Source organism: Trypanosoma equiperdum, assembly GCF_001457755.1.
Source record: "Trypanosoma equiperdum strain OVI genome assembly, contig: ctg_2011, whole genome shotgun sequence".
NCBI lineage: Eukaryota > Euglenozoa > Kinetoplastea > Trypanosomatida > Trypanosomatidae > Trypanosoma > Trypanosoma equiperdum.
In genome coordinates, this window is record NW_027124074.1 from 869 (window position 1) to 17,089 (window position 16,221).

At 47.8% G+C, this 16,221-nt stretch overlaps 4 protein-coding genes and 2 pseudogenes across 6 annotated transcripts; all 6 read left to right on the forward strand.

Annotated features, from left to right (window-relative positions):
* Positions 1–634: 634 nt before the first annotated feature.
* On the forward strand, positions 635–3,283 carry TEOVI_000660700 (PA26 p53-induced protein (sestrin), putative; the record flags this gene model as incomplete). The annotated part of the gene is made up of 1 exon (XM_067223946.1): positions 635–3,283. The coding sequence occupies one exon, from the start codon at positions 635–637 to the stop codon at positions 3,281–3,283; it is 2,649 nt and encodes an 882-aa protein (XP_067080047.1).
* A 1,837-nt stretch (positions 3,284–5,120) lies between these two features.
* Positions 5,121–6,923, forward strand: TEOVI_000660800 (uncharacterized protein; the record flags this gene model as incomplete). The annotated part of the gene is made up of 1 exon (XM_067223947.1): positions 5,121–6,923. The coding sequence occupies one exon, from the start codon at positions 5,121–5,123 to the stop codon at positions 6,921–6,923; it is 1,803 nt and encodes a 600-aa protein (XP_067080048.1).
* Positions 6,924–9,954: 3,031 nt separating this feature from the next.
* Positions 9,955–11,523, forward strand: TEOVI_000660900 (uncharacterized protein; the record flags this gene model as incomplete). The annotated part of the gene is made up of 1 exon (XM_067223948.1): positions 9,955–11,523. One exon carries the CDS (start codon positions 9,955–9,957, stop codon positions 11,521–11,523), a length of 1,569 nt encoding a protein of 522 aa, XP_067080049.1.
* An 843-nt stretch (positions 11,524–12,366) lies between these two features.
* Positions 12,367–13,821, forward strand: TEOVI_000661000:pseudogene (annotated as a pseudogene). The gene has a single exon. A coding segment is annotated over exon 1 (1,455 nt).
* An 836-nt stretch (positions 13,822–14,657) lies between these two features.
* Positions 14,658–15,120, forward strand: TEOVI_000661100:pseudogene (annotated as a pseudogene). The gene is given in 3 exon segments: positions 14,658–14,888; positions 14,891–14,989; positions 14,992–15,120. Coding segments are annotated over 3 exon segments (459 nt in total).
* A 286-nt stretch (positions 15,121–15,406) lies between these two features.
* Positions 15,407–15,790, forward strand: TEOVI_000661200 (uncharacterized protein; the record flags this gene model as incomplete). The annotated part of the gene is made up of 1 exon (XM_067223949.1): positions 15,407–15,790. The coding sequence occupies one exon, from the start codon at positions 15,407–15,409 to the stop codon at positions 15,788–15,790; it is 384 nt and encodes a 127-aa protein (XP_067080050.1).
* Positions 15,791–16,221: the final 431 nt, after the last annotated feature.

Here is a 16,221-nt window from a genome sequence, read left to right on the forward strand (position 1 = left end):
TCCATTCTCCTTCATCTCTTAGCACTCAAAAGTGTTGAGGGGGTACCCCAGTTTCCGCCGTTTCGTTGCGAGGACTGGCGTACCGTCAGTGGTTTCGATTGAGTGCTGCGATGGTGCTGGAGGAAGTGATGTAAGAAAGAAAAAAAGAGGAAAAATAAATGAAAGAAACTGTGTCATTTTGTGACGTGGGTAAATGTGCAGATGATATAGATTTTTTTTTTTAATGTTAAAAGGGGAAAAAATTGCTCATCTCTGTATTTGCAGGCAGGAACAGAATAAAAAATGGGGAGAATATATGGAGGGAGGCGGTGGTAGTAACTACATTGTGGATTTACCCTCAAATTTAAGGCGCTGCAGCTCGACCTTTCCGCATCGTTGATGCACCCATGATATCCAGTTAAACTTGGAGTCATCCGTAGGACATTTTTGATTTATGTTGATGTGCATTTTGTTTCTTTTTTGATTTCACTTTCGTTATGGTTTTCTTTGGTGCTGGTCTTCTGTCTCTTTGATTTCTCTTTTGCGTCTTCACTTTGTTTTTCGTGCGTTTTTGCCTTCTCCCTTGTTGTGCATCAATAGAAATAGTTACTTTGTATAGTTGACCTGCTTACACCTTGCTCTACTGCGTAGCAACATGCAGCCCAACACGATGCTTCCAGAGGGACAGGATAGCTCGGAAGCAGACAACCACTTGGCATGTCCGTCTTTTGCAGAGCTCATAACTTCTGTTTTGGGACATATTGGTGACACCTACGCGCTGGAGCGTAAAGCCCATCAGCATGCGGCACAATCAGAACAAAGTGCCCACCAAAACCATTCGTTGAGGGTGCTCTTTCGTGTACCTTCTGAAGACGCGGTGCAGTGCGATGCGCTGGGCCCATCTGGAGCTCAGCCTGCAACTCTTGGCTTCGCTGACGATATGGCAAAACAATTGAGTGCATTAGTAGCTGAGTGTGACGTTGGCTGCGTGCCGGCTGGGTTGATTAAGTGCACTTCTCGCTACCTGCAAAGAGCATGTATGTTGCTGCGGGACGCGGAGAACGGGTTAAAGAGTTGCCAAGCAGTGTCGAGGGGTAGCCATAGCGGGGTTGGCCACCATTCTTCTTCTAGCGGCATCGACGTGTCTGCGTGTGACGATGACGGACGGCTTGCGCAGCAGTGTAAAATTCGTAAACCTACCGTGGAGAGTGTATCTCGCTCCTTTCCTCTGGCTTATAGTAGTGAAGACGGCACAAGTCTTATGAGTGGTGATTACCACACCGGAGACGCTGTACGTGGTGAAAGGTCCTATGCTGGAAGTCTCCACGAGGCGGAGATGGCGTTCTGTTGTCTCATTGGGATTGCATTCTCTTGTCCATGTCAGTCGTTAGCCAATTGTCTGCAACTAATTATCGCAGATGTTTTGGGGAAGGCCATATGCCCCTCAGGTTTACGCGGTAGAATATTGAAATGTCTGTCACAGGTCGACGCAAGAACAATTAGGGAAACACAGGTGAGTGAGCTCTGGGGGATGGAATCGAACGCCAACTTTCTCTACGTTGTGGAGGGTAAACTGGTAAGGTTAAATTGGGATGAGGTACTTTCTCCACGTCTCCACGAAGCTACCGATGTCAAATGGTACGTAGCTCCTTCTCCAACTGCGGCTCTACCGACTCTGGGGCAGCTGCTCTCCGGGAGGCTTTCTAGGGAGTTGGACGCATTGCAGAAGTCAGTCTCTACCGCGGGTACGATGCCTCGTTGCTCCCTACCATCCTCCTCCTCAACACCGTCCCTGGCCCGCCGGCGCCTCGGGACCTTATCGAAAGGTAGGACAAGTAGCTGCGGTGCAATCGATGGGGAGCTAGCGAACAAAGAGGCTTCAAAGGAAAAGGACGCGACACAACAAGCGTTATGGGAGGCACTTTCTCATTGCAGTATCGCCTCCCTGCGGTCACTGTGCAGCGGACGTCGCGACCTACTGTATCGTATATTCACAGATATGGGCGAATTGCCACAATATTACTACGTCCTCTCGGCATGTCCTGAATTTCTTAAGGCTCACCACAGCACGTTTATCTATGTTTTCTTCGGGAATGGCCCGCTGTTGAATTCTGAACGTTTGATGGTGGCATTCATGACGGCCTGCCGTCAGAAATGTGAGTATCTTGTGTGCCGATTCGGTGCCTTGCTTATGAGAGTGGGTGGAAAGGAGGGTGGAGTCTGTGGAACAGCAAGGTCTTGGCTCCGGGACGGACCACCACCAAAGTTGCAGGCCCTTCAACGCTTTATAGCAATCGCAACCCACGTCCCATGGCAAATATCTGATGTTGACATTCGTACAGCCATGAGCGCAGGATGGAGCATTCATGGCCTCATGCAAGTGTCAACCATTGTGGCCGAAACGCTGTCGTTATGCAGTTTGGTTATGGGACTCTTCGTGCCAAATGATTTATGTTCATTTACCGCGCTACCACCGACGCTGGCTGCCTTGCTTTCCCCTTGTGTGGTCGTTGGGGATGAGCACCACCACAACGCTGACATCAGTTTTACACGATACACAGGAGTTGACGATATAGTTAGTGAGAAGCGAATCAAGGGCTCTAACGTTGGCGGTTGCACGTTGAGAAGCGGTAATTTCAACTGGCAAGAGCACGGCAGTACACTAATGGAACAGTACTACCCCGGCGCCGCGTCGCTTATAAATGATGAATTTGACGCCTTAGCGGGCGTCGTTCGCCGTCTAAACCACTCAGATTGCGTAGGGCTCACAAGTCCTGAGTATTCCCCGGCTTATGCATTCCAGTCGTTACTGCTGTACGTGCAGAATATCATCGGCTTCATGTCTGACAATTATCCTTATAATGATATTAACAAGGTGCTTCGCCGGCCGGCGAAGTTGATTGCACAGACTTGTACAATGCACCCTGAAACACTATCTGGTGCTCAGTTGCGCCTGTGGATGCAACCAGCTGTGGAGGGAAGTACTTCAACAGGCGACTTTTCATCTTCTCAAGTTTTGTCGGGTGATACCAGGAGGCGGATGACCGCGGAGCGACGTGCTGAGGATCAAAAGCAAGAGCTGATAGAGTCTCTAAATCGCCACCGCGCGCCCTTCACCTTGAGTTTGCCGGGTGATTCCACGGAACACTGCGGGAGGCCAGAGGACGACGTGGTGGAGGAGGCACTGCGCCTGCACGAGGAGTGGCTTGTGTTAGTTTTGCTCTTGTGCACGATGAAGGCACGAAAAGAGGGACTAATGACTCTTTTACTTTATCCAATGTGGAAAATTCTTAACAACATGTAGAGGTGCGTGTCTGCTTTAACTGCCAGGAGAAAGCTTCTCGAAAATGAAGGGATTTTTCTCTGTCATTGGTGCCAGTTTATCAGAAACTTTACCATTAGTAATGCTAATAGTGAACGAAACGGCGGTACGTGACGGTTCAGGGCCTCCCTACGCAATTCTTGGATTAAAAGTGGTGGGAGGACCTTTTATTTATTTTTTACATATATTTCTGGCGTTTTGGAGATTTTCTGTCATTTATGGAGGGGAAGGAATAGCCGTTGATTACACTTTTAGAAGTGTGAGAGAGCAGTAGAGCGCCTATCCATGTGTGCTTGTTGCACATGATGATGTGTCTACGGTTAAGAGTATGTGATGGACTTTGTTCAACAACGGCGACAGTCAAACGGCGCGAGAAAAAGTGTCTTTCCTTTTTTTTTGTCATCTTGCATCGTGTGTGTTGGTGTCGTTTGTTGTTTTCGTCCGTCTGGCTGCTTCGCATACACGGTGGGCAGTGGCTTTCGTCTAGAGTGAAGTAAAGCACACTGCTTGTGTGTTGTGACATGTACATGGGCAGCACTGACGTAGTTGTGATGAACGGCGGTGTTCACCTCTCTGCAACTACCACATTTTTGTTCCTTCCCCCCTTTCGGTGGGCGGTCTCTGTCTGGCGTTGAGGTCTCCATCTTCCCTACCTGGGATACGTTGTAGCGATTGTCACTATCTAATCCTGCAGTGTCGGTGGTATCCACTCCAGCTACATCTGTGTGGAAGAGTGAGGGCAAAGGAAAAAATGGAAAAGGACAGTGTAGACAACTGTCATACCCCACACCCTTTTGTGTCGCGTGTAACCGTCCGTCGTCTTCTCTGCTCTTTGCCTATACTTCCTCACGTTCTCCCCCTTTGTTGTTTGTCTGATGCACCCGGTTGGTTGCACATGACTTTCTACCTATTTAGTGTGTTACTAAAGCGCAAAGGGTGTAAAAGCGTATATTCGAGTGCGTGTATAACAATAAGCGATAATAATAAGAACAATAGGCTCACAAAACCTACGGGCTCTCGCACAGGCACAAAATCACGTACAACTACCTATTTATATTGTGGTTGTGTACCGAGTTTGGGTGGAGAGAACGATAGGACCAAAAACCACAACTCACCTCAATATATACAAGGAAAGAAAGCAAATTAAATTAAAGGGGGACTCCACTGGGAGGCTGTGAAGGAGACGAGGCAGCCCCCGCAACGAAGAGCGGTGAGGAGGGAAGGTCGAGGAGACTAACAGGGTTACGGCTTTGTGGTGACGCAGGAGAAATAAAGAAGAGACAGAAGAAACGTTTTTATTGATACTGAAGGAACGAGTATCGTAGGAAGCCACAGAGAATCACACTGTAGGTCCGTGCAGCAAGTACGCAGCAGGAGACCGAAACGAAGCTAACCTTCCTTATTGAAAGGTCCTGCTTTACATTGTTGCGTTCGGGCGTTATTGGTTTCTTATTGAACGTGTTCTTGCGTGCGTGTGCAGGGAGGGGAACGGGAGGAAAGGAGACCCCCAAAATTGGGCGTACCGCGTGGTGCAACGGGCTCTACTGACGTCGCATCGGGGAGCCCCGAAAAGAAAGAACAGGGGCCAAACAGTGTACCGTGGGAGGTGAATAAAAAGTTTACATTTCTTGTAGTGCCCTTGTTGGATTTAGGCGTTGTTGTGAAGGAAGCGAGGAGAGGGGCGTCGGACAGACAGTTCATTGCTTTTTGTTCTGTAGTCAAGGGTGTTCAGTCTTAGGAACGGGAAAGGGAAGGAGTGAAGCCGTGTGGGGCAAACCGAGACTACAGCAAGGGGTTAGGAGGGGAAAGCTGTGCCGCTATGCTCGACGAGAATCAACGAGACGGTGAGGAGGAATTTATCTACAACGAGTATGCAATTGACGACACCCTAGACCCACTCAACCGGCTCTTGAGCTATCACTCTTCTGGCTTTTCATTGCAGCGTCAATTTTTGCTGCGTGAGCTCGCGGATACTGTAAGGTATGCTGGTTTTGAGCAGAGTACCAGCCACATCATTCCACTTCTGAGCAGATTCACAAATGACTGTGAACCCCTTGTGCGGCGCATGTTGGTTCAGCAACTCCCGGAAGTGGCTGCATATTTTGTTCAGGAGGGTGGTGACGCTGGTTACAACTGTCTATTAGGAAAGTTCCTTCCGATTGGATTTGAGATGTTAGTAGACAAGAATGTGGAGGTGGGGGCAGCAGCTTTGGTAGCGTTAAAAGCACTTGGTGAACTCGTTAAGCCCGAACATATTCAGGAGCACCTGCTTCATGTTGCCATAATGTTAGCGCGCGACGAGAGGGCGGAGGATTATCGCGTTGTAGCAGCACTTCTATTCAACGAAATGGCGGGGCTTTTCGGTAAAGAGTGCTGTGTGAACGACGTGCTTCCGGAGTTGGAACTGTTGGCCAACGATAGTAACTTTACCGTGCGAAAAACTGTCGGCGCGAACTTGGGAAAAGTATGCGAGGTAGTGCAGGAGGAAATAGCGGACAAGACTGTGCTACCGATATACCTTAATCTGTGCCTGGACGAAATCTGGGGGGTTCGTAAAGCTTGCGCGGAGAACATCGAAGAGATCTCTCTCGGTGTGAGTCCCACCGCCAGAGCTGATAAACTCGTGCCCGCTTTTCGACTTTTGCTGGATGACAACTCGCGTTGGGTGCGGAATGGAGCTTACGAGTACCTGGGGAGATTTTTGCACACACTTCGACCTTCAGATCTAACTCCAGCCCTGCTCAAGACATACACGGATATGGCTTTTGAGTCGGAGAATGGCGACACAGATTACAGTGAACCATGTGCCTACTCGTTCCCTGCTGTTGTAGAGATCGCAGGACCAGGTCGTTGGGACGAGGCTGGAGATGCGTACGCAACCCTGCTCAAGGATGTTAAATGGAAAGTCCGCAAGTCCCTGGCCCATTCACTGCATGAATTTGCTAAGATTTTAGGTCGAGATCTCACCGAGTCGCACCTTGTCACTGCTTTTGAGATGCTTATTAGAGATCTTGACGAGGTGCGGTTGGGGGTCGTACTAAATGCTGACGTCTTCCTTGCCGTCATGGGCGTGGCAACGCGTGAGCGACTCGTTCCACTTCTTTGTCACGTACCCCTCGACAGTGAGAACTGGCGGCTTCGGAACGTGGTCGGGCAGAGGATTGGCGATGTTGGTGTACTGCTCGATCCCACCAGCAGCAGTGCGCTTGGTTCGGTTATCGCTCTAGTACTGCGTCTTCTTGATGATAGCGTGATGGAGGTACGGCGGTCAACGTATCGCTCAGCGGCCGTCCTTCTCAAGCATTTGGCTGATGCTGGGCGGGAGAACAGTTGCGGGGACTACGCGGACGCGTTACTGCAGATCGCCGGTCGCTACAGTTTTCGTGATCGGCTGATGTTTCCATATATTGCGGAGGAGGTAGCGAAACTGGACGCGGAGAGCCTGGTGGACAAGTACTTTCTCGATGGGTTACTGAGTTTAGCGAAGGATAAGGTGAGCAATGTGAGGTATGCTGTTCATACCGCACTGACCCGCACATTTCTGGTTAATGATAAATGGGCACATAATACCAAAATACAACAGATTGAGGATGCACTGAAGGACAGTGAAGACGAGCAGTGATAACTCACCTTTTTCTCATACATTCATACGTACAAAGAAACATAAACATGGGCGTTTCGATGAAAGTGAAGTAACCGAAGTTGTCAAGAAACGAAGAGGGGGAAGGATGGTTTGCAATATTTTTGGGTGCTTTCCAATTGTGCAAAGTTGTTATTCGCAGCATGTGCAAAAGTCGCTTGCAGTATTAGTGTCGGGATGTTTGCGTGCTTGTATATCCCACTCTATTCTTGCGTTGGCGTATCCTTAGGAGATATTTGATAATTAACTGCCACAGGTATGCGTTCTCTTTTATTCTTTAAATAATCTGACCCCTTTTTCATTTTCTCTCTCATGCGATTATTGCATGTAGCAGTGCGATCGCACACACGTTTGATGATGAAGATGGGCGAAATTTTAGCAACATATGGGGACGAGGGGGAGTGTTGCTACATTTATTTTTATTATTTCATCATAATTTAACTTGGTGGTGGCAAATACCTTCTTCAGTTTTCCGTTGTTGTCCCTCTCTCTCTCTCCTTTTCGTTTTTTTTTCATTTTTACTGGGAGAGAGTGGCGGGGACAACATGGAAAAGAGTTAAAAGTTACCAACAGGTGCTTTGCCGGCAAGCGGATATATCTCTAGAGAGGAAGATGGTGGTGTAATGTTTACGTGTTAGGGTTGTATGCGCCTGCTCAGCCGTCACCGTTGCAAAAGCTGTGACGAGTGACGTTGTGACCGAGGCACAAGTTTTAAAAACAAAAAGAAAAAAGGAGGGAAGGAGGGAGTTAAAAGAAAGTTTTACTTTTTGAGTGCAGAAGATCGTGGACTGTCACTGTGGGAATGATTGTGAAAGGAACGTCCCAAGTCGGAAACGCCTATCATATTCCACACGTTTTTTTTCGTTGTGTGTATGTGGTGTTTGTCTTTTGTCTTTTATTTTCTTGTCATTCTAACTTAGTGCGTTTACAAGCGTCTGCATATATATGTTTGTGTGAATATTTTTCCGTCTCGGGAATGTAACTCTCACGGATCGTTAAATAAGTGCGGAACGCAACCCGCTGAAACAGAGAAGGAAGGAGGGGGTGGTGGTGATGGTGATGGTAAAATGGGTAAAAGAAAGTGAAACTAACCGTAGGGACGAAAAACCCGTCTTTGGAGGTGCCGAGGGGGAGCGTGTAGACCTCCGCTTAGTTAGGGGGGGAAATTTTTGTAGCGAATGAGTGAAGTAACCGCTGGGATAAAAAAGGAATGGAATTTAAAAAAAAAGGCCTGCGAAGAGTGAAGGGATTATAAGAGAAACGCTCCACTGCAAAAAAGTCGGAAGAAGTTATTGCTTGAGTGAAGGTGAAGACGGAAGGGTACAAGGATTCATTTTTGAGTATCTCAGACTTACAGTGAGGAGGACGGCTTGCCGTCTCCCCTCTTTTTTAAAGGGGAGAAAAGAGGGGCCATTCCTTTAACTTGTTTTCTTTCGTGGTGGTGGTGGTGGTGGGAATATACTGGAGATGGGTGGCTTTGGTGTTGTTGTTAAGAAATTCCTTTCAATCAACTGTGGCATCCTACAACCCCCCCTCCAAAAAAAAAAGAAAAAATGAGGGACCCCTGCACCACTCTGATAAAAAAAGGGGTAACTCTCTTTCCCTTTTGATCACCACGGTTTTACCATAATTCTTTTTTTTTTTGTGTGTGTGTGGTGATGCGAGGGTTGTGCTATTAACTTTTTCTTCGGTTTTGGCCCCTGCGCGGGGAATTGTCTCTTGCATCCCCTTCATTTTTACTTTTCCGGCTGAGATGGTGTCGTTGTGTACCGGGGTGCTCTGCTTCCTTGCGAATCGTTCGGTGTTTTTCTGTTCCCCCTGTACGCGAGTGCATTGGGGGTATTTATTTTGATTTGTAATTTTGCAACTGCATGTGTTCCACAGTGGAAGGCGTACAGATGCATGATTGGGATGGGCGTAGGTGTGGGGGATGCCCTACGGATGAAGGTAACGATGATGTGAAGATGGCGAATAATGAGGGGGGACTAAAGGCTTTTTGAGGTGAACCAACCCCTATATTATTTGGCAACGAATACCGCAACTTGTTTGATGTTGAACCCTGCGTACACATCTTCATCATGCAACTACCTCACCGCTGCGCCATCCGTTTCGAGATGTGGCAATACTTACGCTAGCAACACCCCCACCTGACCTTTCCCCTTTAGATTCGCGCACCTGTGTCGACTTATTATTGTTTCTGTTCGGTTGTTGGTTCGTTTATCCTTATCTTCGTTTTGGTGGGTTGTCATTCTGTGGACCGTTGACTGTGGAGATGTATGAGTAAACAAGCGATTGATGTATAGATGTTTTTACCCCTTTTGGATGTGTGACGCATTTTTTTCGTTTAGTGCGATTTCACGAGCATCAATATGTACTCCTCTCCACCTTCTTTATTCGTTTTTTTGTGTCTGTCTCTGGAGAGGATTCGGCTGGTGTGGGGATGGTACGGAACGTGCTTGCCACTTTTTGTCCTTTGGTTGTTTTACCCGACAAGTTACATGTGACATCGTGTGAGTGCGAGAGGGTTTGGGGAACGCGAAAGGAGGAAAGATTTAGGGAGTTGTTTTGTTCTCTATTGGATCATGTGTTGTGTGTGTAACGTTTCTTTCTTTTTTTTTTTCTTCCTTGTGTGTCTTTGTGCGTGTGTATTTCTGTGAACATGTGCCGTTGGACAAAGGGAGTTCACACAGCGGAGCAAACCCTTTGCTGTCGTGCGCAGTTGCCGGGTGGCCGGCACCCGTTTTCCTTTTCCTCCTCTTTTATATGTGCATGTGTCTGGCAATGTTTTACCTTCTGTGTGTTATTTATTCGATCTTGCAAGCCATTGGGTGAGTATGTTGTGTTCTTTTCCTGCCCTCGGCATGTACGTTCATAGCTTCACTGTTTCTCCTTGGAAGCTTTCCCCTGAAGAGTGGAAGAATTCGCTCGAATCCAAAGGTAGCCCTTAGCGAAAGGGCCTTGGGACACGGTTCAGCACACTTCAGTTAGTGAAGCGGCTGCGTGACACGCCGTTATGGGTGTAGAAATCCCACTACCCACAAACTCTGCACCGCCGCAAGGGCAAGATGGTTCCAGCAAGGCGACGCCTAATTCGCTTGCCAATTCATCGAAGACATTAGTTGGCTCGCTTCGACCTCTCCGCTCCAAAGGAACCCTGATGCCCGGAAAGGCAAATAATGGGGAAAAGGTCTGCGAATCCCCACCACTGCCGCGCCACTCCATTCCGTTGTTACCAGGACATATAAAACCAAAAATGTGTGGGCCACCCAGTCCGGAAGATGGTGGACAGCAGCCGAAATTTCTCGGCAGAATGCAAAAACGTAACATAGTTCATCTTGATCATAGGTTAAATGCAATTTGTCCAAGAGCTCCTCCGGATAGCTGCGGAGTGGACGACAAGGGCTCTGAAAAGCTTATTTGTCGGCGGAGACCCGCTGACAAAGCCCAGTTTCATAAAGCCATTGATCTTTTGAATAGTATGATTGAGGCAGATGCTCGCAAGTTCGATATGAGGGAGTGGGTGATACGTCACGCGGAAGGGAGGGGTGGGGCACAACTGAGCAAAGAACAGTTACAACCTGTTTGGATTCTCGTTGGCAGTGATTTCGTTCTGGCAGTTGACTTGAATGGCTCGGCGCAACACCGCAACTACAGTGATGTTGCCGCCTTGCAACTTGAACAGTTTCCTCCGGAAGGTGCTATCGTTTTTCCCCTGGAGGGAGTATTGAAGACAGGCGAACTGCGGCTTCCGCAGACCTCTACAGGGGTTAAAGCAATGAACGTTTTGCTGCATGGTGAGTCACGTTGGGGCGCTCCCATTGGCGTTTTGTTCATGAGTCCCTCAGATCAATCTTCTATCATACAAGACATTTGTCAGTCGTACCTTCCCTCCTTTCTGCGTTCAGCGTACCCAATGGGAGTGCAGCTACGCGGAGAATGGATATCAACGGTGTTTTCCAGTGAGGTAGGTGAGTTTCGTGTCGCGGAGCTGCCACAAAAGTTCCGTGATGGACTTCATTCATCTATGGCAGCCCAAGGAACGTCTGGCACCAGCAGCCTCACGGGCGAGGGATACCGGATCTCGGACGTGGAGGTTGTGCAGAGTTTGGAGAAGCTCGATTCTACTGAACTTCACGGCGAAAGGAAGACAAATGTAGAAATGGGAAGTAGTCCGTCCTTCAACTTGAAAAATCAGCAACAGGAGATGTTGTCGACCACATCGCAAGCTTCGAAACCTCCGCCCACAAATCCGCCGTGGGAGGGAGGCGAGCGGGGACCCCTCTTCAGTGGTCGGTTGCACACTTTGCAGTCAGTACCACCGAAAGGTTCACCAACTACGTTTTGTCATGGGGTTCTTCTGCTCACAGCACGGGGCCCGTTAGAACTTCTCCCTGAGAGTACCACATCGCACGTAAGAATCAAAGATGTAAAATTAAGCTTTTTGCGTTCAGGCGTAGGCCGGTGCATGCGTTTGACACAAGAATCAGTGCGATTCATGTACGTGCCGTCGGGCCCAGTGCTGAGTGATAACCATGTTGTTGACACACGATACGCCGTTCTGCGCTTGCAAACCCACAAATGAAGGTTACAAGTGCTCAGTATGTGTGTGTACGGTAGAGTCTGTTGGAGCGACATGTAGTTCTCGGCAATGTATGGGGTGGTTTCTGCTCTGTGGCTCAGGTCTTTGTTCGGAGGAAATGTTTGCATGTTTGGCAGAGGTGGCCCGTGATCAACTTACACGAGGAATGTGACGTCTGTTTTATTTTTATTTTGCCGTGTTTTTGTGAACAGTATGTACGTGTCTCTCAAGGGTGCCGGTCACTCCTATGAAGGGACTTGCACAGACATACCTGCTTTGTGCGACTTGCGCCGTAGAAGAGCCAGAAACCACTGGATTGAGCTATCGAGGTGCGTGCGACAACCTGTGGCGAAGCTGTGTCCATATCCCGTTAGCGCAGCACCAACATCTGCTTAGCGCAACTGCTCATGATTTGTGTTAGCGTGCGATGTCGTCGTACTACCCTCCACTCATCGATCTTTTATTTTTCTATTACCCCCCCCCCCATCGTCGCCGTGCGGTTGCGGCAGCAGGAAGCTTGAAAATTGTGTGTGGGCACAATACGCCGTTTCCAAATACACGACTTCCCCGTTGCATCTCATTTTTTAATATTTAACATGGTCTCTCCAACCCCACCCCTCTGAGGGGACTCCATTGTCCACAGAGCTGTTGCACCCTTTTCGTTCTGTTTATTTTAATCTGTGGCTCGCCGCGTTCTGAGCAAAATTCGCAGTTAAAGGCATACAAAGGGATATAAAAAGCAACAGCAAAAAAGAGAAAGGAAAATACCGCCAGTTGTTCCTCTATAATTTGTCAGATTTGCATTTGAAAGGTAACACCATCACTAAACGGGAGGATTTATTTCCAATGTGCATGCGTGCTCGTTACTCATCTGGAATCGTGAGGGGAGCTATGTTACGAGGGTTTTCATCTTCGCCCTCATTGTTTTGTGCTGCCGCCGGCGGTTCGCCTATCTTTGATGAACTGAAACTGTCTATACTGAAAAAACACCAGAGTGATGCGCCTCGCATTAAGCAACTGATAGCCAAACATGGCGGGGATAAGCTTTCAGAGTCCACGGTGTCCAGCATGTACGGTGGCATGCGCGGAGTTACCGGTTTCGTTTATGAACCATCATATCTCGATAAGGAAGTTGGTATTCGCTTCCGGGGGCTCACCATTTCGGAGTGCTGCGAAAAACTTCCCAAATCGTGGCGTGGCGGAAGCTCCCCGCTCCCTGAGGGAATGCTGTGGTTGCTTGTGACCGGCACAATACCAAACGAGCGGCAGGTGAAAGAAATGCACGAAGAATTGCACCGCCGTGCAGACGAGCGTGCAATCAGTGCTGCCGTGAAGACAATTGCCTCATTGCCGGATAACTCTCATCCCATGACTCAGTTTGGCGCTGGTTTAATGGCCCTCCAAACGTACTCGAAGTTTGCCACAGCGTATTCCCAGGGGAAGGCGAACAAAACAAACTATTGGGAGTATGCGCTGGATGACAGCCTTGACTTGATCGCTCGCTCTTCACATGTGGCGGCCATTGTGTACAATCGTCTCGCAACTGGTAAGGCGCAACTGGCCAACCCCAGTGACCCTAATCTTGATTGGGCAGCAAACTTTACAAACATGCTGGGATATAAAGATGAGTCATTCTGGGACTGCATGCGCCTTTACCTTTGCCTCCATGCGGACCATGAAGGTGGCAACGTGTCTGCTCACGCCACAGTTTTGGTTGCATCAGCACTCAGTGACCCATATCTATCCCTTGTTGCAGGTCTCGCCGGCCTCGCTGGCCCACTTCACGGTTTGGCAAACCAAGAGGTGTTAACATATTTATTTGAGATGCGCGACAAATGCAAAGCTGCAGGTGTGGACCTTCATGATCGCAAGCGGCTTGCCGCGGAGCTGGAAAAACTCACTTGGGATGTGCTCAACGCCAAAAGGGTGGTGCCAGGTTATGGGCATGCTGTTCTTGGTATGACTGACCCCCGTTACACCTGCTTCCGCGAGTACTGTAAAAATAACTTCCCTAATGATGAGCTTTTTATACTCGTTGACGCCATCTACGAGATCATGCCCGGAATCCTCAAGAAACATGGTAAGGTGAGGAATCCGTTCCCCAACGTTGATGCCCAATCCGGTGTACTTCTTCAGCACTATGGGATGAAAGAACAGTTATTTTACACAGTTCTATTCGGTCTTTCGCGACAGCTGGGGGTCCTTACAGGAATCGTATGGGATCGACTGCAGGGGCGACCTATCGAGAGACCCAAAACGATGACAAGTGAGTCACTTCTCACAAAGTACAACATAGCGTAGGGTAGCGCGTCCCAGCGGTTCAAAAACTGGGGGGGGGCGGGGATGGGAGATGAGGCAGACGAGGGAAGGGAAGCAAGAAAACAAATTGTAGAAACAGTTGCAAACCAATTGAAAGTTTCGCTGGCGGCGGGTTTCGACGTGAAGGCAAAGTATTGTACGTCAACGCTCATAAAACAGCAGCGGAAGCTCTGGACAAAGTTGGTGCAAGTGCGACTGAAGGGGCTGTTACCAGACTGAATGAGATGGAAAGCAGCTTGTGGGATATCTCCACTGAAGGAAAGTGGGCACGCGGGTATTACCACAGTGATGTGCATCTGGGAGTGCTTGCGGTCAACACATTTAAAATACTCTATGTGGTTGCAGTACCTTACGTCTTCAAAAACGTATATATATATGTACGTGCACGTACGTAAATACGTGTGTGGTGATGTGTTTGTCACCATTTTGATCTACCGATCTTTACTTTTTCTTTTAGCTCTTTTAATTATTTCCTTACTGTTATTATTACTATTATTACTATCATCGTCTTCCTTATTATCGTCATACGACTGTAAACGTTGATGAACAGCAACGCATGGCGAAACATGCATGTGGCTGTGCGTGCGCCGGAGCGAACAAAAGAAAAAAACGTGGGGCTAAAGGGGGTAAAAACAAAACGAATATATATTTTTTTTTGATAAGTGCAAAACGTGGCGAAAACGTGCGATCTTGCTGTAGAAAAGCGGAAGGAAAGACGGTGTGGATAAGCAAGGCAAGTGTAAAACACACTCAGTTGTAGTCGAGGGGACGTAAAATTGAAACGTGTGGGGTAATGGAAGAGAGGCTACCAACTGAGGATGAGCGTCGTCACTTCTGAACGGCTGACCCTCCACAAGTGTGTGCATTTAAAATCTCCTCGAATTTCCTTTTCAATACCAAAACGCGTTCGTAAAGCCCAAGGGAAGGATTTATACTTCGGTTACTTCCAACTGTTTGTGTGTCGCTCTTGTTTCCGCCGTTTTATTGCAAGTGTTGCTTCTCGGCTGTGGGCGGGGTCATGTGGTTGGGCACCGAACACTTTTTTTTTTTACAGCTGCAGTGCTTACATCTTGGGTACAACTACTTCCCCTTTCCGTGGTTTTTGCGTAATCATTCATTCCGCGGGGGTATTTGCTCATATATATATATATGTGTGTGTGTGCACAACTTCTTTCTTTTAGTCCTTTGGTTAATCCACCGTGCTATGTGGTACCTTATTTTTTGTGTTTTACTTACACACCTGTTTCTTCAATTTTCTGTTCCGTGTCCGGAAGGGAATGAGTGCATCCCCCCTTGCGTAATTTTTTTCTTGATTTATTTATATGATAACTTACTGCCTGCAGCGTGAGCAAATGTCTACCTTCCCTGTGCTCGTAATGGCGGCTGCGGCTATAAGAGAGATGCCTTACTTCGTTTTACAATTATTATTATTATTATTTTTTAAATCCCCCACCCCCAGGTGTGTGTGAGTTTGCAGTTTCTACTTGCTACCGTAGGTGACGGTGTTGTGTGGACCTTAACTGGCAACTCCTCTTCACAATGTCACAAAGAGCAAACTCGGGGCGGTATGAATCAGCTCAGCCATAAAAAAGACCAAAGCAGCAATGCCACCGATTATAAAAGAGGGACGTTATATCTCCTTTTTTATCTCATGCGACACGTTTCTTCAATTTTCTTTTTTTTATTACCTTTCATCCTGTCCTTTTCCCCTCCACATTTTCCGCTTTTGTTTTGCCAGTGTGTGGCACAGAGCGGTCCTGCTTTGGCAGTGAAAAAAAAACAGAAGGTGTACGGAGTTGCTTTCTTCTTTTTTGTTTCTACCGTGCTCTGTCCCTTTTACTTTTCTTTTTTTTTTTCCATATTTGATTGTGCTAATTATCTTGTATGTGCCACCTCAACCGTTCCCGCTGGGATCGTTAGAGGGTGTCCGCAAGTGCGACTGGGTATTTAAAGTATTATTCTTCCATTCTTCTCTTTTCGTACATTCCCACTTACCACTTTGTGTACGTGCGTGGGAAGCGTACTTGAAGATGGGGATGATATGAATATGTTCATACGTAAATGAGCGTTTTCTGCCTGCAATGAAGTAGACTGATGCTGCAGGATAATCAAAACTTTGTTTTTATTTCCTCGTTATTTCTTTTCATATGTACAAACCTAAGGCAGTACCAAAATACGCTTATCACTCATCACCCAAGAAAAATAGACAGAAAACCTTCTCACCAGGGCGATGGTGTTAGATGGAGAATCGGTTAACGCCAAGTGGGCCGCCATAGAAACCAATGTGATAAATATTCCGTACTGGCCGAGGACATGCATTCTTCCTGCAGCAGCTGCTGTTGCGGGTTACCGTCTCTGTCTAACGCCTCACATGTGCAGAAA